This window comes from Bacillus rossius, chromosome 16 (assembly GCF_032445375.1).
Source record: "Bacillus rossius redtenbacheri isolate Brsri chromosome 16, Brsri_v3, whole genome shotgun sequence".
NCBI classification, from domain to species: domain Eukaryota; kingdom Metazoa; phylum Arthropoda; class Insecta; order Phasmatodea; family Bacillidae; genus Bacillus; species Bacillus rossius.
In genome coordinates this window covers 14,524,937-14,552,391 of record NC_086343.1, presented here as the reverse complement: position 1 = coordinate 14,552,391, position 27,455 = coordinate 14,524,937, and the positions used below count along the sequence as shown (strand labels likewise).

The following is a 27,455-nucleotide window of genomic DNA, read 5'->3' as shown; positions in this document are numbered from 1 at the left end:
CATAGAATTACATAGTAATATAATATTATTGTATAATAATATTGAATAAGCTAAACAAGATTAATGTTTGCTTTGTATAAATTATTTACAGACTGATTTCAGTCGTTTAGGCAAAAGTAAATATAGAAACATAAACTTAGTGTTATAATGTATGTTTTAAAATGTTTCAGATTAATATTTTAATAATTCCATAAAAGTATAACTTCTAACGTGTGTTTTGAAACTTAATATCATAAACTGTTTAATGCATTTAAACAAGATTGACAGTATTTTTATAAAACTCCTTGTAGAAAATCAGGTCCAAAGGATGGATTGAGGATTTTCTTAAATATTTTTCGCTTTTATCGGAGCCGTCTATAAATAGTTTAAAATTCCCGTTTGTTTCGTGCTGTCATTTGCGGGTGATGGTGGCAAACAACGTTTACGATTCGGGCAACGAATTCTAGTGGTGGGCGCAGGAACTAAGATGCGATTTGCGTCTAGAAATTTCGTTATGTTTTTGTAAAGCGAATATTTTATTGATCAGTATATTTATCACGCTCGTCATTATTTTATAGAAATTGGCTTTAAATTTCGTGTCCGAGTTTCGTATCGTAAGTTTAATTGCAACATGAACAACATGAGAGCACATTCATTTACTCGTTACCGATGGTAGATGTTTACACATCACTGGCAATTACTGAAAGACTCGCTCAAATTTTTTTGTTGTTTTTTTACTGTTACATTTAGTTCTCGTTAGATGTAATTTTTACGTTCACTTTGTTTACTCGAAAAACCGTAATTTTCGATTAAAATTTCCATGGAAACTGTCATTAAACTTTGAGCATGGTAATACGCGAGGCTAAGGCAAGTTTTTTTAAATATAAATTAAGTTTAATTAAAAAAAAAGTCTTTAACGTGCCGCTAGTTTGTGGAACACGCGAATATTAGGACTGCTCGCGTGTTGTTGTCAACTTTCTCATTTCCTTCTCTCTCTCTCTCATCTCCTTATCTAATCTTACTCCCACTTCTCCGTATCTTCCTCGATTTTCGCCCAGGCTTTACGTTCCGTCGCCTGTGTTCAGCAGTTAGCGTCGAGACTGCGTGCCCGTTTTTTTTTTTTTAATTCTCTTTGGCTGCAGCCTTCGCCGCTCTTTTCACCGGTTCATAAACTTCAGGAAATTATCTCTGACTTGTCACCGCTTGTTCCTTCATTTACAGCAAGAAGAAAATAAAACGCCCAGAAAGTAAAATAAAAGAAAGACAATAACCAGTCCGAGGGGAAATTTTTTTAATATCTTCATTGAAAACCCGTAGTTCTGTTCTCCACTGTCGACGCATTTCACATTTTTCTTTCGATTAAACTTCATATCACTTTTTTCCCCAGTAATTTATAATGAACAAGAAAACTTAAATTTTTCAAACGAATAAAACATTACAATATTTTACTACTAAACAGAAGTTTTACTATTTTTATTTTTAACAATTACTATTTTTAACCTCAATTTCTAACCAAAAAAATACTCTATGATGAATAAAATACTCTATGATGCGTGAACGGAATTTAACATCGTAGGAAAATGTAACTTCATGCAACAAGCATTGCATTACAAGCTTGTAAGATGCAACAACTAAGTTGTAAAAGTCGCATAAAAATTGGTTTCGACCCAATTTTTTTTTCCCATGGAACGTCACTGTTCTCCGACTGCAATGCGTACATACAAAACGGCTTTATGCGAAGGTGACAAGAACCGTTCTGAGCGATTATTACACAGAAAAAAAAGTATGTGATTTTTTTTTAAAATATTCTTTTGGAAACCAGTTGCCAAGCTGTAGTTTTTTTGTAATACTGCTAGAAAACATGACTAAGGTTATTTTCGCATATATGAAATACGTTTTTCGAGATAATATTGAGTATTTCTTACGAAAATTGGTGCATAGTATGTTTTAAAATTTTAATTGACGTTTCATACAAGCATGACTTTTTTAAACCATTTAAAATATAACAGAATGTTCGATAATAATACTTTATTTGTTTTATTGAGCTTATTAATGTGCGCAGTTAATACTGGAAAGCTATTGTTTATTTGAGCTGAATTATTCGTTTAAAAGTCCGTATATTTCCTGTTAATTCCTAGGAAAATAGATGTTTCGAACAATTATGAGTTCTGTCTCATTTTTGTCAGAAAAAAAAAACTTTGACCTTTTCCCGTTGGTTTTTAATTTTTAATTTTAATTTTTCAGAAACCCTACGGTATGATGAAGCAAGGAAAAGCAGGCGGATTGCACAATGGCGCAATAAAGTTCGGGTGAAATTTTACTGCGAAGACGGGAGATTTAAATTGGACAAAAATGACTGGTCGTTTCCCGGGAGCGTCTTCGAGGACCGCGGGAAGTAAGCAGGGGAAGAGGACGCCGGAGCCAGCGATAAAGAACTGCGGATGAATGTGGGTGGAAGAGGAGGAGAACGGTGAAGTGTGGAGGAGAGAAGGGAAGTCACCTCATCTGCCTCGATTGCAATTCTTGGTGCGAAGCGGGACAGACACTCCGACCCCCTCCTCCCCTCCTTCGCTGCAAAAAAAAAAACCAACCCCCCTCTAACCCCTCCTCCACCATCGCGACCCCAAAATTTCTCCCATACCAGCCCGTACGTCCAACTCAACTTTCCAATTAAACTTGAGGTGGGTTCAAAGCTACCGGTGCAAGAACCGGCTATATACCTACTACCTGAAAACAATTCGTAAAAAACAGAAAGTAGAAAGGAGATCATACTTATTATTCGAGGTAGATTGATCATCAACACATGCATTTGAAGTGCAATAAATAAAAACATCGTGCAGTACAGGTTCAGATTTACATAATTATAATGGCTTTAGGAAAAATACAAAAATGATAACTGTAAAACGGGGTGAATAGATTAGAAACAATCCATTTAAAGAATCACTAAATTCAAACTTCTCAGATAAAATAAACGATCTTAATTATGTAAGTGAATAACTTATACAACCTAAAAAAAATGTACAGTTAAGAATTTCAGGAACGTTCTTTGAGCAGACTTGTTCTATTCACTCCAATGTATCTATTAATACCATTAGATGGCACACGTACTCCGTCAATATCGTTTGAATATTACCGATTACTATCGTTCGTATCCCCGTAAGTTTAGTGTAATTTTTTTGTAAAATGAATATAAATATTCATGTAAAATTACAGATATTTGTGCATTTGTATATTTACATGAAAACAACTGTATCACTCAAAAATATTGTTTTTAGTAACACTGGGTTCAGAATATTACCCGTGCATTTATGCTTTGTTTTTTCCCAGTGCCTCCAATGTTGAAGTTATTTGTAAACCTTTCCCCGAATACCTTTCCAGTATTAACTGCGCACATTATAATGCTAATAAAACAATTAAATTCCAATTTTTGTAAATTGTATGGTTTTCTTCATGGTTTAAAAACTATGCTTGGATTAAACGTAATTTAAAATATAAAATAATGCACAATGTTTTGTGGAAATACATGGTATTTTCTCAAATTAATGTTTTTCATATATGCAGAAAAATAACCATAGTCATGTGTTGTGCAAGGATACAATATCTTTCTAGCAGTGTTACAAGAAAATATTTCTTGGCAACTTGTTTCCAAAGGGCAGAATTTTTTTTCTTTGTAAGAAGATCATTGGCGAACTCAAAGCGGGTGGGGATACGGCGTATACATCCCATTCTCGAAATCATGAAAAAATTTCGGTGAAGATGATACTTTATTTTGGGCGACGAAAGGTGAGCTGTTACAACACAGGGAACTAAAAATTAAATAAACACAAGTTGTAAATTATGTTTTTGACGTAAGTTCTTTCAATACGCAAGTTATAATTTGTAGGTTATTTTTTATCCATATCCCACACCCAAAAAAAAATTCCTGTATCAGCCACTGACGGAGACAAACATTTACCCAAAAATTCACACATCAGTTTACAAACACTCTTTAGCCTACATGGAATGCGAAGTATGTAAGTCCTTCCTACTGAAAAAACAATTTGCAATGTTAAACTTCTGTACTGTATAGATTTTTTTACATAATGTTTTGTTTTGTTTTGATTGTTTGCATTTGCACGCAGTTAAAATAATGTTTAATTAAGAATTCATTCTGTTTTATTTTTTGTTTTATTTTGTCACATACCGATTTTAAAACAGATAATAGTTGAGTTTGGCCGTGAATAAATAAAATAAAATAAATAGCTTGATGATAATGACGATAAGAACTGTTTGCTTATGCAGGCGCAGTGGACTTCAGCAGACGACGCAGTCATGAAATCCACGACAGGCCTGACGATGATCCATGCGATAAGAAGGGGAAAGGGAGTCTGTAATTCACCTTACTTTAGGGCCATGCATATTTCGCGAAAAGATTCCGAGATTAGTTATAAGTGGAGACCTGTAAAATTCGCGATTTCAAATCCCTAAAGGATAGACTCAATGATCCTCTACGCACTCATGCAAATTACATCTGCTGATTGGTTACCGACTCGTAACACCTGTTGACTGGAATGATCGTGATTCGCTAATTCTTCTGTTAAAGATTTTTCATTGGCCCAGAGTCCTTCAGATAAACTGTGGCCCAATCACTGAAGCAAAATAATGTCAAAAGTCTTTAGACTCTATCCTATCGCGAAATGAATCCGCGAATTTTACAGGTCTCTAGTTATAAGTTAAAACACTGTTGCACCGTCTGTGTTTCGTGATTGGGTGAGTTCCTTTCAGGCGCATGTCGATTGTTACGACACCAATTACAGTAATTCAGTGGGGAGGCAAACGCTTCCTGAGTGGCTCGGTTAAAAAAAGGCAACGACTTCTCTCGCAGACGGCCGCCTATCACAAGGAAGAAACCTCTGGTGCGGGTATACCTTCTTGCAGTCTAATAGGCGTTCAGATTTATTTGCGAAAAATGCCTGCCCCTACCGTACTTTGAGAATCCTCCGAACCAGCTAAGAATCGAACCCGCGAACTCTAAATACACACCCCCCTGGACCCACGAGTCGGATTGAGAAGACATAGGAAGTGCTCGTTCATGCCATGTCATGGGAAAAAAAATATTAGATCACGTAATCCCAAACCAGCAAGATTACATTAGAAAAAAAATTACCGGTGGATATTCTACCAGCAGTTTTGAGAAAGCTTCAAGTGCCAGGAAACCAAGATGGTTTACAGTAGTATAGTTTAGCAGTTTCGGGCACAGGGTTACGATTGTGAATTATGGAAGCCACCAAGAAGGAACATGAGACCAAGAGCAAATTTAAAAAATAAATATTCGGTAATTATTTCATGTTTTCTATAATTTTTTTATTTTGGATTTAGTCATATTTTTCAATAGCTAGTGGCGAACCAGCCCTTCTTTATGGACGTTGGACCCCTTCAGATTTTATTTCTTCAAAAAAGATTATACTAAAAAAAAAAAGAGAAAGAGAGAGAGAGAGAAAAATTTTAAAGGGGAAATATGCGATGTTGGGTGACATGAAGAGTCGGAAAAAAAAAATTAATGGGTCAAAGTCAGGTGGGGTACATGCGTATGTACATCCTAAACATTGAAAATATTTGATCAGCGTGGCAATTATTTTCATCAAGGAGCGGAAATTTCTCCTTAAAGGGGTGGAAAAGAGGCGTTCAATAAAATTTTGTTTTATGATAATCAGAAGTAAACAGTAATTTCACTCCTCTGCTGAACGAAATTTGGGGGGGGGGGGGGCGGAGGAGTGAACAATCCACACCCTATCCCCTGTGCCCGGACCTACCACGCAGTGGTGCGGGTAGTAGTGTACCTGAAAGGGGCGGTGTTCTCTACTCACCTTGGAGATGGGCAGCACGGACTGTATGTCGTCCTTCTGTATCTCGAGGCGGGCGCTGATCTTCCTGCGCGCCTCCTCTTGTGCGGCGGCGGGGGCGGCGCGGTGGTGGTGGTGGTGCTGGTGGTGGTGCGGGTGGGGGCGGGAGGGGGCGGCGGCGGAGGCGGCGGCGGTGCCGCCCTCCAGCACGTAGCGCGCGCTCCACACGAGGCGGCCGCCGTCCCACAGTTCCGCGCTGTCTTCCACCACCTCCACCAGCCACGAGAACACCTCCTCCGACCTGTGACCGAGGTCACCGCCCGTCACAACCAGTTGCCACATGCACACCGAGAGAAAGGTTTGTTTGAATCAAACAAATATTCGTTTATATATATGGTGAAACAAATATTTACTTGGTGGAACAAAATATTTTGTTAGTTTAACCAAACTCGGCAAGTGACAAAACTAATTTGTTACACCTAACCAAATATACATTTGAGTTGACAAAATCATTTTGTTGGGTCAACAGAATCTTTCCTACTACAAAAAAAATTAGTTTGAATTAACAAAATATATTTGTTTCGCCATATATAAACAGATATTTTGTTGAGGCAAGCAAACCTTTCTCTCAGGAATGTGGATCACATTTCCCCGTTCATCGACTTTCCGTTCCATCTCCACGAAATTTCTCCTACAAAATGCCGTACACCGAGAGGTCAGATGTTTGCACATTAAAAAAAAAAAAATCGTGGATGCAAAGTGATTTAGGACACTACCATCTAATTACAAAAACATTTCAAGGTGAAATGATTTGAGGGCTGAGTTACGGTACGGGAGCGACGCTTGTTCATGCGATTCGAACACACGACCGAAATCCCCCAACCTTTATTTTTTTATTACTTCCGAGCCGCTTATGGAGACAGACGTTTGTACTATGCCCGTCCGTGTTCTTTTCGTTCGGAGCGTGCGCCGCGTCCGCACAAGGCGAACCAAGCGAACGAAGAAACACCCCCCCCCCCCCCAAACGGGCCGCTGAAATATGGAAGTCTCGATCTTACCCACCTGCGACCCAACCTCGGGCGCAGACTGTCCTCGCAGATTTTCCCAATTTCATGCGCGGCGAATTGTGTCGAGAGGAAAAAAAAAACCGGAATGGGTTCGGAGTAGAATGGTTGGAAAAAAAGGGGGAGGGGGAATGGACGACCTTTTACCTATATTACACGAAGACTGCATGGACCTACACAGAAATAAAATTTTTCGATCCTGCAAGAACTAGGAGCGCACAAAATTCATTTTTTCGTATGGACCCCTCTCCATTCACATCTGGCTACTCCTGTATCTTCTTCGCTTCAGTCGTCAACTCTGGGTTGTTTGGATTTTGGATTGGAACCGCGTCGAAGACGAGAATTTTCACCGACGTTTCGGTCGACCTTGCAGTCGCGATCATCAGGGTGGCAGTTAAATTACCGAGGTTCTTGGAAATTCTCCTGTCTTTAAACACCGGTTGGGAGTGGACCAGACTCCTGAGGCAGAAGGTGACTGTTGCCAGCTCTAGTTATCTGAGACAAGACCCGACAGGTCCTCAGAATGGGTGTGCAATGAAGCGAATATAGAGCCTGTCGGCACCTATGGCAATCCCCTATCTCCTCGTGGCACCAACGGGTGATCGAAAGATCAGCAAAAGAGGACTCTGCCGGGAGTATCCCGGCATCAGGCATCCTCAGCCTGTCTGGTTGGGAACCAGGAATAGTGAGAGGGCTGAATCTGCGGGCAACAGCAGACGCGACTGAAACCTTTCTGGAGGGTTCGACTACTGAGCCCTGGGGGGTGAATCCCAAAGGCCGGTCTCACCGTGAAAGGCCCAAGATCGATGGAAATGAGTCTATTGCGCCGTTAGCAGGGCCAGGTGCATTCTGGAATAAATTAGATGGGATTTCACATGGGGTGGCCGAGGAAGAGACAGAGATAACTTCGAGGTTCTCCAGCACGCGTATGGCAATGGCATTGATGGTTAGCCCTGACACCACCTAAGTTGGTACCAGTGCGGGATGATCCATTTTGTGAATGTATCTCCGCCGAGGTTTCCTTTGTCGGCACAGGATCAGAATGGGTAGGTTTTGGACTTGGTGGTGGTGCTCCTATTTGGAGCAAGCTCGGAGAAGAAGAAAAAGTACTTTTAGTCTTACAGGTCTTCACACAACATACTTTCTGACGGCTTGTGATGATAAGATTGAATCATTTTATACATCATAACGGGCCAACATCAAGCTCATATCAAGCTTCAGGTAAGGTGGTTGTGGAAAGTTACGTTGGTAATCCAGGGTTAAACTTTTTAACAAGATGTGAATTCAATCCTTGATACTACCATCAACAAAATAAAACTTGGGGCATGACTGAATCAAGAAAAAGACAAACTGCTTTAGCAAGGTACTGTGGTGAATTCTCGCATAAACGTGGCTTTTCAGTTACGTCGCAGAGCAGTCACGCAGCCTTGTGTACTATTACATAGGTACAGATGCTTTATGAAATCAATATTTTCTTTATTATATTAATGTGGTAGGCCTAAGTATTTTTTCTTTATAATAACAAGAATATATAATATTATTGTTAATATGTGCAATTATATTCATGAAAATAGTGATTAAAATATGTAGTGCATGTTTGTTGTTAAGTTTATACATTTTTATGTTATTAAAGAAAATATATATCACATATCGATAGTTACATACTGCAACAACATCCAGAGTGATATCATTTCTGAAAGTGGAGAGTATATAAAATAACTGCAATAAATAACACTATATATGCACTAAATACTACAATATTCAGACTATACACTATATCATATACTTAGCACATTTGCTTGGCGTGTTATAAATATAACCTTTATTATTTCGCGGATTAATTTCGCTCCAGGCTAAACTCAACTTGCCTGTACATAATCAAGCCATTTTAGAGTGTTCAATGATGGATAACAAGGTCACATCCATTGGTGATTGGGTAACCATTTCTTCTCCTTACCTACAACTGGTTCATTGCCATCAAGGATGCGTCGAGACTTAAGTCCAAGCATCAACATGAAGCAAATTTATACGAGCTTTAAATAAACTTCGCTACTCCACAAGGAAAATTTCTTTTGTCTGTACTTTCACAAAAATATTCTTTTGGAAACCAGTTGCCAATAAATAATTTGTAATACTTCAAGAAAAATAGTGTAACTTTGTACACCACATGGCTACGGTTATTTTTCATTGATGAAAAACGTTTTTTCGAGATAATGAGTATTTACTACGAAAATTGTTACATAATTGTATATTTTAGTTGATGTTACAGTCAAGCATGATTTTTTAAACCATTAAAAAAGATAATCGGGTATTAAATAATTTGAATTTATTTATATCATGTGCTCATTATGTGAGCAGTTAATATTGGACAAGGGAACGGTTTACAAATAACTCCAAACATTGACGGTACTGGTACAACACAAAGCATAAATTTTCGAGTACGAATCTGAACCCAGTCTAACTGCGAACACTATTTTGTAGTGATACACAGTTGTTTTCAAGTAAATGTACAAATTTCAAATATCTGCAGTTTAACATCGATATTTTCTGGTATATTTCCAAAAACATTTATGTATATATTTATATATTCAGTGTCATGTATTCATGGTGATAGCGCTTTGGAACCACGCCATTTCTGCACAAATTCAGCAAATCTATTAACTTTGGTGCAGAAAGAGGTCGCCGAGCGTCATATGCCTTCAGTGGAAACTTCAATGTTGGCCTTCCGCGGGTCTCTCTTTTCTTGACTCTGGCGCCATTTTCACTTCAATATCCTCTCCTTCCATAGTAGTCTTAATGGAAATTATTTTGTGGATTTTTCTTTGTCCACTGTCACACATCTGATGTTACTCATAGTAATAATATGCCCATATTTGTCTTTAAGAACTATTTTTTTTCAAAGTCTTTCCAGTTGTAGAACTCCTTAAAAGATACAACACTGACATTGTATGGACGTGGGCCGTGCCGAGCATTCGTTAAGATTGTCGGCCATTCACTTGGAGCCCGTATAGTTTTCTTCCTATAGCTGAAGAAACAAGTCCAGAAGGCATCGGACCATGGGAAGGTGATCTAGTCTTCCCACCCACCGCCTCTCTTCAACTACAGGTGTTAATTAATTCGGCGCTGTAGAAGGCAGTCCCCAACAGATCACTCCGTCTCCTCCATCCGTCTTCACAAACCGCAGGGGATTGGCCGGGGAACCGGGAAAGCATTGCCGAATGCTGGGGAGGGGGGAGGGGAGGTTGCCAAAAGGAATTCCCTCCCCGTGCAACTATCGGAACAGAGGAGGCTGTTCTTCACGACGCTCCATTACCCTTTTTTTAATCCACACACTGGCGACTAAGTGCCATTACAAACCTCTCTCCCTGGATCGTAATTATCACCCAAAATTCTCTCCCACGCTATTTCTTTTTTCCCCAGCAGATGATTAAAATTCAAATTTCATGCAAATTCCATTCAAGACCCACCGCGGTTACAATGTCCTAAAAAAATGGGGCTTCAATTAGGGCCGGTAATCACAGGTTATATCATCCTTCATCTTAATTAACGCCAGGGAAATGTGGTTATTACGTTTCCACAGTAGATCACGTTTATTTTAATTTTATCATCTAGCGGCGGGACTTTCAGTGGGTCGATGGTAGATGGGAAGCTGGCTGTGAAAATCGACTCGCTATCCATTGGAATATAATATTCTGTCTACGTTCACAATCCAGAATATCAAGCGGGAAAAAAAAACTAATTGAATCATTACATCCATCGCCACATTAAATCGCTATCATCAACTTGGCTAAAGTAAATTTTACCAGGCGAAGGTGTCTCGTGTTAGCATTTCGTGGTTGTAACCTTAAGTTCAGAAACAAATCTTGAAAAAAGTATTCCTTTCTTTTACGCATGGACATTAAAATAAATACTCACCATCATATAAAAAAATAGCGTTAGCAACGAATACGCAAACGTATTTCTGTGTTTAAATATATCAGCGGCCACAAAATTACGGGCACATTAAGTATGAACATTGCAAGAAATCTCTAAGATTTACGTGATAAACACGTGGATAAATAATGTTAAACCCAAGGCTCTCAAATGTTCTAAGTTAGCTGTGAACTAACTGTAATACAATTGAATATATATATAATATATTATATTCAATGGTAATACTAAGTTCCCTGTGTTGTGAGTTTTTGCCGCTTCAAACGTAGGGTATACAGTGGCTACGAAATTCAGCGGTACTTTTAAACTGTAGGTTATCTATTGGATTTCTGTGAGAATATTTAGCTGGTCACATAAAGGAAAAACACAAACAAAGTATTAAAAACCGTAGGTGAATAAATTAATCTTATTTGGTCTTACTTCCCTTTGCAAACAGAAGGCTCAGACTTTAAACTAATGTAATCTAACATGAGGGTACAGCAAACAATTCCCACGGCACACATAAAATACGGTCCCGAAACTGTATCCAAGCGACTTCGGTCTGCGGACGCGTGCGAGTTTTAACAGGAAGCAAATGAAACCTTAAGAGTTTCAACACGCTGGGTTGCATGCAATGGTGATCACTCCCCCCCCCCTCCTCTTCCTTTCTCAATGCAATAATAAAAGGAGAACTGAAATAAACAAATATACTCCAGCAGGCGGCATCTGTACTTTGAAGTCGGTTTTATATTTTATTTTTTTTTGTAAAAATGTATTATTTTGCTTTTCATTGTTACAGTACCTACTATGAGTATTTTATTTTATTTCATCATTATTTAAAATTAGGTAAAAACGTTTCGGTAACGAATTTTCAAGAAGCGAGAAATAAATTACCATATATTTTTTTAAAGTTTTATTTATTTTTTTCTAAAAAAAATATCGTAAATCCTATTTAACTGGGAAGTGTAAAAAGTCCCCCCCCCTTTTTATTCAAAATTTTTTTCCCCCAAGTCTTTTGCCTTCCTCAAATTTCGGATCTGAGCACGACACTGGTTGTGTGTCGAGGTGGACAGAGCCACAAAGTTACGCTCTATTGACCAAAGAGTCCCAAGAACACGACATTCACTTTTCTCGACTTGTTAACCTGCCCATAATCGGTTTATAGAGTCGCCAAAAGATAATTACGGATACGTTCGCCCGCACTTTGTCACACTTTAATAAAATCATTCAAATATACGGTTTCCCATTACAAACTTTAATTAAATCCTAAAGAACAGACTTACTCGGCGGCCAATTTATTTTACAAGCCTCCTGATAGGCTCTAAAAGGCATCAAGGTGAGTAGGGCGTAGAAGTTTTAACGGACTAAAATCCCATTTCCTTAAAACTTTATATCTTTCGCCACCCTCTGATAACACGCCAATTTGTCGAAATTTTTTTTTTGCCTCTACAAGCTCATCACGTTGTTAGAGGATGGAAATTTGAAGCGTGTTTCGGCTTTGTAACAAAGCTGAACTAGCATTTTATCTCTAACGTAATAGTATTAAGCAGTTAACACATTCATGGGGGGGGGGGAGGGTGTGAGAGGCAGGGGGCCCCGGACCCCCCGTGGAATAAAGAAGCCTTTCACTGCGTCAAGGGGGGGGGGGGAGGGCACCTGCACTTGCAAAACCGTGACTGTGAAAATGGGTTTGGTTTATGTAAACGTCAAAACTATGTTTTATGAAAATAATTTTCTGTATATTTTAAAGCTTTCTGCTTGTTTCACGCATATAGGTCAAAATGAGTGCAGTATAAAGCATACGAGCACCATATCCAGAAATGACTTGTGTGGGTTAAAAACTGCGCCGCGCGAAACTCTCGGATCGCCCCCCCCCCCCCTCCTAGCGAATTCAACAGATTAGCGCCCCTGATGAAGGCTATCCTTGCAGCATATATATATATATATATATATATATATAGAGAGAGAGAGAGAGAGCAAAAGCCATAGCAATAATTTAGCGAATTCATTAAATTCATTCATTCAGTATTTAAAAAAAAGTTTTCATTGAAACAAAGTTTTGACGTTTTAACTTCGTTTATCGGCCCCATTTAACAGTTACGATTTTATACACATAGAGCACAGAGGGGCTTCTTACTTCCGGGGGAGGATGGGGGCTTGTACCCCCTCCGCCTTTATCTATGCCCATGCCAGGCTGGGTCAAAGAATTTCTAATTAAGGGGGAAAAAAACATTTCCTTGACGGATCAAGGGCCGATTGTTGTGGAGTTGTCCCTTCAACTCCACACAGCGGAAGGCAGCAGAGATCCGTCGCGGTATCACCTTTAATGGTACCTACACCCACGGTCACGCGTCGGCCATCTTCCAGTGAGCGCTGGATATGGGGCATCTAAACGAATCTCCGGAGGGCTGTCACCACCCACCGTCTGGGTGGCTTGTGGGTAGACACGTAGGTGGGAAAATATTCTTATGATTATTTTCTGAAGAAAAAAGAATTATATATTTGTGACTAAAAGAATTTTTCTGGGAAAAATTTCCTTTTTGACGTGACGTCTAATAAATCGATTAATGCCGGCTTCACGCACGAAAAAGTGTCCCGTAACGCACATTGTCCCGTTACGCTCATTGTACGCTTGCGCCGCATCTATCTCTCTTCCACTCGATTGGAACAACCATCGATTTGACTTTTTCGAGGCACATTAAATTTGAAACACTCTCATTCGTTTCCTACTTTTCCTATCATCGTCTTATCCTTAACAGAATAACACAGATTGGAAGAAGTTAAATAGCTAACATGTATAAAAGTAAAAGTTTAAATAAATATTTCGTTAAAGTAATAAACATATTTGAATTAATGAGTGCAAATAAAAGTAAATTTATCAATTAAATTGTAGATTTCATTTCACTCCTTCTTTGTATCCATACAAAATAATGATAATTCAATAAAAATGATTCAATTTTATTCATAAAAGTATGCAATAATTTCATCAATGTTTTGTTATGACGTTGTCACGTTCAACTATCGTCCGTAAACCAACTTTACAGACAACCAATATTTTCTTATTATTTTCAGTTCCAACATAGATTTACAAAATTTAAGGGCGCCGTCTGCCCGGACACACACACGGTGCGCAGAGCTTCAGGAAAAACCACGCGATCTCAAAAACTACTCACGATGTCAGAGTGGGTTCTGTTTGCGAAAAGCATTTAAGAATTCGCTGAGAGCCAAAAAATAATTTTGATTTCGTATTAAGTTTTTAAACTGTATTCTTAGAAGAGTAAAAATGGCTAAAAAGGCGCGTTTTCAGAGTTATTTTCAGGCGTAAGACAACCGTTACAGGTTTTTGAAAGCATTTACACCTTTACCTTCATTCATATGCCATATAATGTCACGGTCACCGCTCATATTTCCCAGTTGTCCTGTACACGACGAGAAGACCGCGCGCCAGTCCAGAGGAGACACCGCGCTAGAAGCACCAGCGAGCGTCGCGCTTATCATCCCGCCTCACTAACACACATACACCCCTGACGAGGCGAGGTCCTTTAAGATATGTTATACTAACATCGAGAATCACTTGTATAATATTACATTTTGATTGTGTTATAATTCAGGTTAAACAATAACAACTTTGAATTTAGAAAGTAGGTGTATTATAAAAGAAGTAGCAAAGAAAGTCCATTGGCTTATGTAAAAAAAAAAAAGATAAAATATATTGGTTTGTTTTTTGTCGACTCATAACTAGGTGGAAAATTATCCGGTGTTGCGAAATATTTTCCGATGTAAATTATTTACAGGAAGGTTATCTCAAATGTATTTTTTTCCCTCGGAAAACATCTCTAGTAGTGGGCGCAAAGCTATAGTTCCTATAACCATTTTTTTCCTCCTCTCGGTGAGATTGCTTCGTCAGGCGTTACAGACACATTCGGCACGTTTTTTTTAGCTTTGATTTTTTTTCCAACTCTGAGTCACTGCGGGGTAAAGAAAGCTCGTGTGTCAATGGCCCCCCCCCCCCCTCATTTTATTCTTTCCTTTTTTCACCCTCCCTTCCCTGGACCTGGTGTGCTTGTAATCCAATTCCGGGGGTTCTTGGGCGAAGTCAGCCGGGAACGACCTTACCCCAGAAGTTTTGAAAGAGGGCGAGGTTGGGGGGGGGGGGGGGGGGTAGAGATGGGGGTGGGGGGTCATCTCTCCGGCAATGGAATCGACAAGGCCGGCCAGGGACGCACTGAATTTTGCACGACCTCTGCAATCTTCCAACCTTTCCTCCCCTCCATTCTCTTCCCCAAAGAATGTGTCGTGTGCCGGTTTTCATCCATTCACTCCGAACGAGCGGGCAGACTTCCAAAAAAAAAAAAAAAAAAAAAAAAGTCGGACGCACGCACTTCAACTCTCGGGTGCGACGGTATCAAATATCTGTAATTTTACACGAATATTTCTGTTCCATTTACAAAAAAAAAAACTACATAACAGTGCGTGCAATCCGGCTGGAATGTAAAAATGTATAATCAGCCAAAGGACGATAGACTATAATTTAAATTCTTGTACAAGCGTGTGACTTTTGCAGGACCCAATTAATGTGAAATTGTATGCATGCAAGCGTGCCTTGCGTTATTAAGGTAACACGATACATGTGTGCGCTAAGGGCGAACCTCAACAGGCGCACTAAACTACAGTTTCGCCTCTATACGGGCAAGGCAGTAAGCCATCACGCAGTCGCTTCTTCGTGCAGAGTGAAAATATGGAACTCTACATGGTCAGCTTCGGATAGAGCACAGTAGAAATCTGTAAGTCGGTTAATCTGAAACAGCCTTCTTTTGGCTATGTTGGCGGGCTGAAGTCGAGCATTTTTATAATCCTAAACGCCTTGTTTCATACCTGAAGAGTTAATTTTCTCATGCAGATAAACATTTTACGGATACGTATGGAAATATTACTGGGAGACGAAAAGTTTTATTTAAATAGTCTGCAACCAATTGAAGAAATAATTAAACAGGGGAACTAACACATATATTTTCATAAATTATTTGTAGTGTCATTTAACTACCGAGCGAAGTAATTTCATGATTACGAAGCATCTACATCGTTAAAAGAATGACCGTAAATTTGTGGACTTTCCAAAATGGGAATTCACCCCCCAAATAAACGAAGAATTTTTCGTAGTAACTTCCCTGTATTAAGACTTACAGCTTCTGTGCCTTGTTAAAAACAGGATAAACATGCACCTGATTATTTGGTAGATTTAAGACATTTTTAATTTTTTTTTTGTGGTGTGTCAAGATGATTTTTTTTAAGTTCGTGTTCAAATTAAAAAGAAAAAAAAAACTAAAATACGCAAATAAACGTTAGACATCTGTAAGTTCACGAATTTTCCTGGATATTTTCTCCCAGAGTTACTCGTAGATTTAAGGTGGAATTTATAACAGTAAAATGGTAAAATTAATAAATAAAAACACATAGAAGAACACCCGTGTTACATGTTTTAAACAATTACGTTCCCTGAATTTTCATAACACGAGGCTTTTATGTTCAATTTGGAAAAAGAATAATTACAATTTAAAAAAAATCCGAAGCCCATCATTTGACCAATGAAAGCCGAAAGTAATTATTCATTGAAATTTTTTAGTTTAAAATTATACCCCGATACACGATGCATTGCACTGCAAAGAAAAAAAATTACCACAGGACACGCACATAAATTTCACGCACTGACTCACAATGAAAGAGCCCTGGTTCTACAATTAACGTGTAATAACAGTTTATTTTCGTTACGAAATTATACAAATTAATATCGTTGAGTCCGCACGCAGATGCCACATACGTAAATAATGATATATTGAGTTCGATACGCCGTTGCAGCCCATTTAAAAAACACGCACGTATTCGTAATTTATGAACTGATTCAATTTTAACACAGGTATGGTGATACCAAACGTATCGCAGCTGAAATGGAAACTGCGATCGTATTTTCTAGGCAATGTAATTAATTATAAACGGAAGTTTCGTTGCCAAGTATCTGCAAAATTACGCAAAATTTTCCTTTGGAAACCAGTTGTCAAGAAATAATTTGTAATACTACAAGAAAGATATTGTGACTTTGAACAACACATGGATATGGTTATTTTTGCATACATGAAACAAGTTTTTGATATAGAACAGATTCGATTAGAACCAATTTTCTTACAAAATTGGCGCATGATTTTATATTTTAATTGATGTGTTATACACGCATATTTTTTTAACAACGGGAAAGTTGATAGAATGTAACATAATATAACTTAATTTTTTATCATGGTTATTAATGTGCGCAGTTAATAGTGAAAAGCTATTCAGGGAACTGTTTACGAAGAACTTAAGCTATTGGAGGTACTGGGACAACAGGAAGTATTAATGTCTGGGTAAGAATCCGAACCTAGTATTACTGCGAACTCTATTTTGTAGTGATACCGTTATTTTCATGAAAATGTAGAAATAAAAAAAACATATAAGTAATTTTACCTGAATATTTCTGTTCCATTTACAAAAAAAAAAAAAAAATTACAGCGTGGTTTTATCGAGAGTCTAAACACGACCAACGTTTAAGTACGTACAGTTCCAGTGCGAAAAAGATAGAAGCTTATGGTTGGAGGTCAAGCCCGTGAAAACGATGGTGTGCCAAACGTTTTGGCAAGCCTATTCTGTGGGAAATCCCCGATTGTACCGTAAATCCTCCTCCTCCTCCTGTTGGGAAACAAACTTTCTGTGATTAAGTCCCAGTCGGATGTGCAGATTCGCTGGATTTCACTTCTTTGATGTTATAACTTTTTTCTGGTTCAACATGAGTGGCAGAAAGCGGGATGTTGTATATGGCTTTCATTTGAATATGCTGAGAAATAAAATAACTACCGCAATAAAAAAAGCTGATTTAAACCTAAAAAACCTGTTCAAACAAAAAAGAATGATTTTTTTCAACCTGTTTAAATGTATGCCAGACCTGAAACTACTCGCAGAAATTTTAAAACTACTGTAGTTTTCCTGCTATATTATATTAATCATTATTTAAACATCTCTTCTTCCAAGAGGGTACATTTGAGTGCATTTTAAACGTTGCTTTAGATTTATGTTTATGTCGTAATTCTGTACCTTTGTGTGAAATCTCAACTTGATACGGCTAACCGTTTAGAAGTTAAAGGCTTGTGTTTACAGATATGAATGGGCGCATGAATCTTCCCGTTTGTAACTTCTTTGAGGTAAGCAAAATTAAAACCTTTAATTTCTGTTTGAGTAACGTAATTTTTTTATCTTTGCATTGCACTTGGGATTGAATTTCTTACAAAGTTAATTTGGCTATCAATGAAATATTTTAAAGGTATTTTAAGAAAACCAATAATTCATAAATACACCGTGTACCAAAAAAAAAGGCTGCTGTGTAAACAATAAACTGGCTTGCATCCAAAAGTGATGGCTGAAAGGATAATAACAGTCTAAACCGTGCACAATCCACATGCAAAGTGATATATAGCACGCTCGATTTTATTCGATACCCCACCTAGTTCACAGGGATGTAAGGAATATGAATGGCTTTTAGAGTGCATTTTGCAGTGACAATACTAATGTTACCCTGTTGCTCGAAAAACTGCTGTCGATTGCTATCATTCATTCCACTAATGCGCCACCAAATAATACATACAGTTTTGAAAAAAAAAATCTTTAAAACTGAAATAAATTAGTTTGCGTAATAACTTCTGATTCACATCCCGTGTATTTTGTAAATTACGCGAAGTAAATTATGAGTGGGTTTTATCCGGCCATCTCGCTAATCTGAATTTTTCCCCCCCCTCCAACAAAACGAGTTTTACGTGAAATGTAGGCGAGAACGAAATAAAGAACAAAAAAAAAAAAAAAAGAAATAACGAAATTACAACAAATTTGATTCAAAGCGAACAGAAATGATTTGTGAGTAGAGGCGGTATCGAGACGTAAATTGGTATCGGGACGGTTTGGAGAATTAATCCCGCAGACAGCGGCTTTAGGGGCGAGGAAATTCAATACAAACCTCGAAGCGGGTTGGTTGGAAAAGCGTGAGGGGAAAGGGGTAAGGGGGGAGGGGGGGGGGGGGAGTTGAGGGTCTTCTGTGGTGCAGAATGTTTAAAGAATCGCTAAACTCTCTCATAAACGGGAGGAGGGAGAATCACGTGACGTCAAAACTCGTAATTGATATTTTCCTTTCCAAAAAAGAAAGTTTGCACGTTTAGTGAACTTATTTCAAACAAAAAATGAGTCAAGAAGGTATTCAATTTCGCGATTGGAAATCACGTACGTACTTATTTTATTATTTGTTTGTCCATTTTTTAATTCCCTGAGAAAGTAACTTCATGCATTTCCGAAATCTAAGAGTATGTTTCACGAAGATCGAGTTACCTAGAACTCAGAAGAAACTTTCAAAATTGATTTGAAGCGTAGCCTCCATTGAAACGTCAGAAAAATTTATTGTAAATCCTATTTTTTTTTGTATGACTGTTTTAAAAAGAAGAAAGAATTTGTTCCGATGACGGTAATGCTATTCGTGACTTGGTGCAAGCAGTTTTTTTTTTAAAAACTGAACTGTTAGATTGAGTTGCGAAGAAATAGATGAAAACACACAAGACGTAGGAGACACACTGCAAACATGTCAGAGATGATATTGCAGGGCTATACGACGAAAGCTATCTCAGCGGGGAAGGCTTGCTCTACGGGCGAAAAGGAATTGCAGAACATGATATTCAATTCGTTCCTCCACTCTTCTTTCCTTTCCCCTCTCCTTCTGAAGTAACAATATTTTGCTGGCGTCCCATTGTTCCCGGAGTATTGTTTAGGAAGAGGCAGGGGGAAGTGAAGCGAGTAGCGGGGAAAGACGTCAGGAGGAAGGGGTGAGTTTGCCGCAACCCCGAGGTTCATCCTGCGGCCTCCAGCTATTAGAGATGCGCAGTTGGCAGGCTCCCAGGACAGCCAGGCGCAAGCGGCGTTAAGCCCGCGTTCCTTTTCAGCGCTGGGTTAAAACATGCGCATTTTTAATCGCGCGCCCTTGGCGATATATGTACCATGTAGTCGGAAACGATGATTAATTGCGGGGGTAGGCTTCGATGCACTTTGTTCCGCATTTGTAACTGGTTTTTTCTTTTTGGATCTTATCGGCGATAGCCGTGATTAGCAGTAAAATTCCTATCTTATCTAAAAAAAAAAACAACAAAAAAAACACTTCTTCGAATTATAAGAGAGAGAAGAAGTTACAGTGGACAAAGAGTATATTTTCTCAAAACATTTTCGACATAAATCTTCAGTTAGAGGCATGTATTTAAAGCGAGAAAAAAAACTCTGATCGCTCATTAGACTGCAGGGATTTCCCCCCCCCCCTTGTAATTTGGCGGCCGTCTGCAAGAGAAGCCACTGCCATATTTGACCGGGTCATTAAGAACGCGTTTTATCCCGCACTGGATGGCTGTGATTGGTGGACATGTGCCTGAAATGAACTCAGCCAACCACGAAACAATGTTTTAACACACAGATGGTCTGAACCCCTTTTCGCGAATAATACATAGTTCTAATCATCAGCTCTAGGTATACCTAATGTTTGTAGGAATCTGACAATTTCGCGGATTCATTTCGCGAAAAACTAAAAATTCAAATACTTAAGAGCTTTAAGTTTCTTCTGGTGTTGGCCCACAGTTTATCCGGGAGGCTCTGGGCCAAGGAAAAACCGTCAGCCGAAGAAGTATCTAACCACAGACGTCTCTAACGAGACAGCAGCCTATGGACAGCAGTCTTTTATCCAATTACCCAGAGAACTGCGGAGTCTATCCTGGAGATCAATGAACTAGCAGAATTTTCCAGTTCCTAAATATTTGGACATCAGCCGAAGTTGCAGAAAAGTCACGATTTTATTTTCTCGCAAAGACACATCCACGTATTTGCTTCTGCTTTAAGAGGCCCGCGGTGTCACGGGTGTATATGTGCTAGGCGGGATGATAAGATCGACGCTCGCTGGTGCTTCTAGCGCGGTGTCGCCTCTAAGAGCAAGGCTCTCTGAACTGGCGCGTAGTCTTCTCGTCGTGCGTAGGGCAACTAAAAGACATGAGTGGTGACCGTAACATCACATGGCGAAGAAATAAAGATAAAGGTGTAATGAAAGTTTCATGAGACCTTTCAAAAATCTTTTCCGGGTGTTTAACGCCAAAAAAATTATTTTGAAAACACGAGTTTTAGCAATTTTCATCCTACTTAAAAATACAGTTAGAAATCGAAATATTTACGTTCAAATTCTTAAATACTTTTTGTAAAAAAAAAATCCCAATCTGTTTTTTTAATAGCGTGGTTTTCTCTGAAGCTTTGCTCACCGAGTGTGCGAACGGGTATACGAGGCCGTTAATGACTGAACCACAGTTTAATTAAAAGCCCTCAAGGACTGTGATCCAGTTGACTAAAAAAAAGGTGATCAGTGAAGTAGGGAGACGGCGAAACGGCGAGGCTTCTTTGCTTATTTACCGAGAGAGAGAGAGAAAGAGAGAAAGAGAGAAAATAGAACCAAAACAATATTTCCAAGGTGATGCAATCAGCCGAAATGACAAAGCGGACTGTTTAGTGTTTGTTATTACGCCCTTTGTCTCGACAATAATCCATCGGTCTATCCGCTGACGTAAGTGATCAATCAACAGCGCAGTCCTGCTAGACGGTCGCACGGACACGCAAAGGCTGGTAAGAGGAAAGAGAGATGAAACTAACAAACAAAACAAACCAAAATTGCACATTGGTAGACGGGGAAGAAGGTAGGTCATTGTTTTTCTCTCTCGCAGTGAAACAATAGAATGAAAGGCGCCAACTCTTTGAGACAAACTCACCAACGGACGAGGCTGAAGCAGTGCATATTCAGGTCGGGCAACTTAAAAACGTAAGCTATGAAGCTGGGACGTATCTAGAGAAGGGAACAGTCTACCCCAGGAACTGAGCTGGAGGTAACGTAGGATGGATAGATACCCTTTCCGTAGACTACAAAGGATGTTAACAAAAAGGCGAAAATAAAAAAGCAATATATATTAATATTTGGATTTTACTCATCCATATATAAAAATGTAAATGTTCGTTTGTACAAAACAGCTAACACACGAAAGTTCTTCACCGATTGCTTTGAGATTGTGATACAACGTTGCATTCGAATACGCGCGTGGTTTTTTATATACCTATGTCACATCTGTGCCAGATAAAAAGATAAACAAAAATAAAGATAGGTCAAAAAATATTTATAAATGAATGTTTGTGTGTTCGTCTTCTATTTTTTAAAGATAAAGAATAGATAGGAAGATATAGACATTGAGATATGGTGATAAAGGGATATAGAGAGTTAGAGGGATATAAACAGATATTTACAGAGATATATTGAAATATATATAGAAACATAGAGAGATATAAAGATATAACCTGATATGGATAGATTTATAGAGATAGAGATATAGAAAGATTTATATATAGAGAGAAATATAGTGAGATTTATATAGGGACATAGGGATATAGATGCTTTGTATATGTGTATCTACTTCAAACAAATTACAAAAAAAAAAATTGTTTTTTTTCTTTTCTTTCTTTTCCATTTAACCCAACTGAACCACAGCAACGCGTGGCCGGTACAGCTAGTTATCAATAATGTTTTCAATGGATATCTTTATTTCTCAGTTTCTAATAAGTTTTTTCGGCATGCTTGTGTAAAGGCCGTGCTTTGTCCAATAATTTTTCAATATCGTAATTTAACAACTCAACACAATGAAAACTAGTACGTGATTTTTTAAAATCTTTTATGTTTCCATCGACCCTTCAACACTATAATATATTACTGCTATCAAGACTGCACGTGAAAAAAAAACGTATACTTTAAACACTGGTAAGTAGATTGACGGGGTTCGATAAAGTTTAAATTGCACGTGTAATGTGCACGGATGCACGGTTGGTAATAAGCTGTGCCTCGACGGAACATATAATTCCGTGGAAGGGAATTAAGTTAGGGCGAAAGAAAGCCTAGTTCCGTCCCTCTGCTATAGAACGCAGGGAATAAATAGTAATGGTACGTAACACTTATTACTCAGTGCCTAAGACTCCTCGGCACATTGTACTGTAATTATTTTTTTCTGACGTCACTGAGCATTATTTTCCGCAACGTTTAGGGCGGAACAAAATGGCGATGCAGAGGTTGAAAATTGACTTCAACGACGGCCGCAGCACGCCGTCTTCTGGCAAACTCCCTAGACTTCGTGCGGCTGGTATTATTCTTCCCTCGCCACGCAACCCCTCCCCCCCCCCCAACACTCCTTGACCCCTCCACTCCCCCCTGCCCACTCCTGCGGCCCCGCCTGCAGCGCCACTGGAGTTCGAGTGGCCGGCCCGCACATCTCATTAAACTTCCGGAGCGCCGCCACTTGGAAGTTAAAGGCCTGCTCGTCCCACCTCGGCCACACCATGCCTCCACATTTTATTCCCCCTCCCCCCCCTTTTCCCAATTCCATTCCCCCCTCTCACAACCCCGTACCAACAAGTAGAGGTTCCTCGAAAAGTTAAAGAGCTCCTACCCTCTCTACCTACCACCGTCCTCCCCCCCCCCCCCCCAAAAAAAAAATTTTTCCACCGGTCCGTCTCTTGTCATTCGCAGAATTTAAATAACCCTCACAGTTTGGCCGAGGTGATTAAAATTCCAACTTCTTCCTTCGTCTCTAAAGCTTTGCCCCTCTCCAACTCCTTCAGGACTCCAGGAAAAAAAACCTCCCCCTACCCCACTCGTTTTTTTTAAAATGTTCCTACCCCAGGCAGGATAATTCTTTTGTGACGTTTTGTAAATTATAATTAGTTAAGTAACTGGGGCTAATTTTTTTTAGACGGAACATAAAATGGTTTGAAGCGAAGGAACTGCATACGCAGAGAGCTTTTTTAATAACAGGCCCGTGAAATAAAGGGAAATTAGCCTCCGTCGAGAGGCGTGTGTATCGTTACTTGACCTGCGCTGGACCGTCTCTGAAGCTGGGCGTGTGTTTTTACCGAAAAATTTAGAGACTAGCATCGTCTGTGTAGCGTGCACTGTCATTTTTTTTTTGTGAATGGAACAGAAATATTCACGTTACAATTACATATATTTGTAAATTTTGTACATTTACGTGAAAACAACTCTGCATCACTTAAAAATAGTGTTCGCAGGGGGCGACTGAATTGTTGCCCATTGGAAGGGCAGCCCTTCAGGATTTTTCTGACAGTGGTTTATTTGTACAGAGACTGGAAGGGCAGCCCATCCAATTTCTGAAAACACGCTCCTTTAAGAGTTTAAATAATCCTGAAAACTTGCCCCTTGGATGGGCATCCCATCAGGATTATTCTAACAGTAGTATTTTTGAAAGGTTGTCTGAATTGTTTCCCCTTGAAAGGGCAGCCCATCAGGATTTTTCTGACAGTAGTGTTTTTTAAAGGTTGTTTGAATTGTTGCCCATTGGATGGGCAGCCCATCAGGATTTTTCTGACAGTGGTGTTTTTGAAAGGTTGTCTGAATTGTTTCCCCTTGGATGGGCAGCCATTCAGGATTTTTCTGACAGTGGTTAGTTTGTAAAGTGACCTAATCTAACCTAACCTAACCTAACCTAAACTAACCTAACATAACATAACCTAAACTAACCACTGTAAGAAAAATCCTGAAGGGCTGCCCATCCAAGGGGCAACAATTCAGACAACCTTTCAAAAACACCACTGTCAGAAAAATCCTGATGGGCTGCCCATCCAAGGGGCAACAATTCAGACAACCTTTCAAAAACACCACTGTCAGAAAAATCCTGATGGGCTGCCCATCCAAGGGGCAACAATTCAGACAACCTTTCAAAAACACTACTGTAAGAAAAATCCTGAAGGGCTGCCCATCCAACGGGCAACAATTCAGCTCCCCCGTTCGCAGTAACACTGGGTTCGGATTCTTGCCCTGGTTTTCATGCTTTGTGTTGTCCCAGTACCTCCAATAGTTGAAGTTATTCGAAAACAGTTCCCTGTATAGGTTTCCAGGATTCACTGCACACATTAATAAGCATGATGCAACAAAATGAAGTTCAGTTGTTTAATATTCGATTATATTTTGCATGTTTGAAAAAAAAGCCTGAATGTAACATAAATTAAAATACAAAATTATGCGCCAAATTTCGTAAGAAATACCTTATCAGTACCCATTTCGTATAAGAAAAAAATAACCGTAGCCATGTATTTTTACAAAGTTAAAATATCTTTCTTGTAGTATCACATACTATTCCAAAGGACTCTTTTGAAAAAGCACAGAAAAGTTTTTATTCTGTGTGATTGGATGAGTTTTCTTCAGATACATGGCTACGGATCACAGAAACTTTGTAAGGAAGCAAATGCGTATGGTCAAATAAGGCTAAGGCTTTTCTTGCAGACGGCGGCCAATTACAAGGGAGAAATCGCTGGTGTGGACATACTTCAGTGCAGTCTAAAGAGTGTTCAGAATTATTTTTTCGTGAATTATAAGTGTATTTGCTTCAAAATATTAAAAATAATAACTCGCTCTACTGTGCTATTTCAATGTATTTCTACGAATCTGTAACACCAGTAAATTATCTGATAATGGTACCGTTTTCAGATATTCTCTTAATTGAGCCTCTCAGCCAAAATTAAATTTATATATAAAATGTTATTCTAGATATTTCCTCATAAAAGAAGGAACAATCAGACCTTAATCAAGAAACTGCTAACATAAAACACTGACCTTAAGTGGTAAAAAATAATTATTTTTTGGTTCTATGTTGTGTTAAAAAATTTACTCCTATGAATGCTACTATAAAATTAAAAAAAAAATAAAACATACTTTCCCCTTTTTAACTCCCTAGGAATTGAATTTCACAAAATGGTAACATTGTGGTTGGTTGTTTTGGTATGTTTATTATTGGTATTCAAAATCTTTTCTTACGCTTTATTAGCTTCGGAAATATTAATTATCTTAAAACCATTTTTCCCCTTTATAACGTCCCTATGGATGGAATTCTTTTATTAAGTTAGCCAAAAACCCCCCTCATATAAAAAGGCTAAGAAATATCAGTCAAGTAGTTTGCAGTTGATGTTGGACCAAACAGACAATCAAACAAACAGACAAAAATTCTAAAAATATATATTTTTTAGTTTCAAAAATGTTAGAAGCTTCATCCAATAGATTCTTTTTTTTTACAAAATTTCATCAAATATATATACTTTTTTTCCCAACTCGAACAATTTTATTATAAGTAAAGATAATAAATTAAAGCTATAATTTTGCTGGAGTACATTGTTATTTTCTGAACATTTACATAGGACTTGGGAATGCCGAATCGTCGGTACTCAAAATGATTCTACATAATAAAATAGTAAGAGACGTTTCGTACAAACAGGGAAGTAACTAGATAAAGAACTAATCTTGGCACCCCCCCTCCCTTTTTTTTAAACCAACCAAACCAAAACCTTTCCCGACAACACCTCATGTCGCTACCACATATTAATTCCACTATTCAAAATATTTTTGATTCAACTAAGATGTTAAATAGATATAGTTATTTGCAGTCATTTCATTTTTGATACATTTCATGGTGTATTGAAAATGGAAAAAAATAAATATATTTTTTTGGATATTTGACGATAAACATGTATGTTTCTTTCAATACAAAAAAAAGTCAGTTCATCTGCCCTCCAACATTTTTTGTTGTGTTCTAACACTGCGATATTCGAGTAAATATAGTTAACAGTAAGAATTTCTCAGCCAGCTTAGCGGCTTCCCAAATTCGGCGCCCGGGGCAGAAGCCCCGAGTGCCCCTCCCCCCCATATTTCTAGTTTCGCTCCTGCGGTACAAATAGATTTTATCATATCGCAAAGTACTTCCGAGAAGTTTTATTATAGGAAGAAAAAAAGATCACATTTTGAAAGTGAGAAAGAAAATATTAGTCCAATGGTACGTTGTTGGCTGTAATTTGTATTACCTTATAGATTTCATACGTAAAAAGAAACCACTTATACGTATTGTTTCTACAGTTTAACAATTCTATTAGTAGATTTTGTATTTAATTACATTTCTAAATTTTAAGTGTGGCAAAAATTCACGATCCCCCCCCCCCCCCCAAAAAAAAAAAACAACGTTTTTCCTCGGCCAAAGTAATTTTCTCTGCGTATCTTTTATTTCTTGTAATTTTTTTTTTAATTTGTTGGGTTTTACTGTTGTGTATTCGCCTTCTCTGCGTCGCCGTCTCAAACTAAAAACCCTCGGCGTGGCAGCCAATCCTAATTTGACGTTATGAAACGTCGTTTGCATCTCGCCTCCCGCGCGACTCTGGCGGACTTTAAGACCCGCCCACGCTCCACACTCTCTCTTCCCGGCGGCGGTGGTTCCGACATCCACCGTCGCACGGCGCCACTTCCGCGCCGGGAGTTCCTTCCCCCCCCCACCCTTACCTCCTATCCCTCCCTTCCCCTCCCTCCTCTAGCTTCGCGCTAAGAACTCTCCGCTTCCAGGGCGCCTGCGAAATGTAATGAAGAAAAAAAAGAGGGGGGGGGGGTGGACGGTTGCGAGAGAAGTGGCCCGCGAAGAGGAGAAGAGGAGAACAAGGGGGGGGGGGGAAAGGGGGTGGTCTAAAAAGACCCCGGGACGAAATGAAATTCGCGTTTTGATCCCCCCTGGAG

General features: G+C 38.8%; 1 protein-coding gene across 1 annotated transcript in view; it reads right to left on the bottom strand.

Annotated features, from left to right (window-relative positions):
• LOC134540314 (transmembrane protein 132E) overlaps positions 1–27,455 on the bottom strand; it is a 140,940-nt gene that overhangs the window by 62,172 nt on the left and 51,313 nt on the right. Inside the window, 2 exon segments of the mRNA XM_063382975.1 lie at positions 5,826–5,900; positions 5,979–6,092. Of these exon segments, the coding sequence (XP_063239045.1) occupies positions 5,826–5,900; positions 5,979–6,092 (189 nt within the window).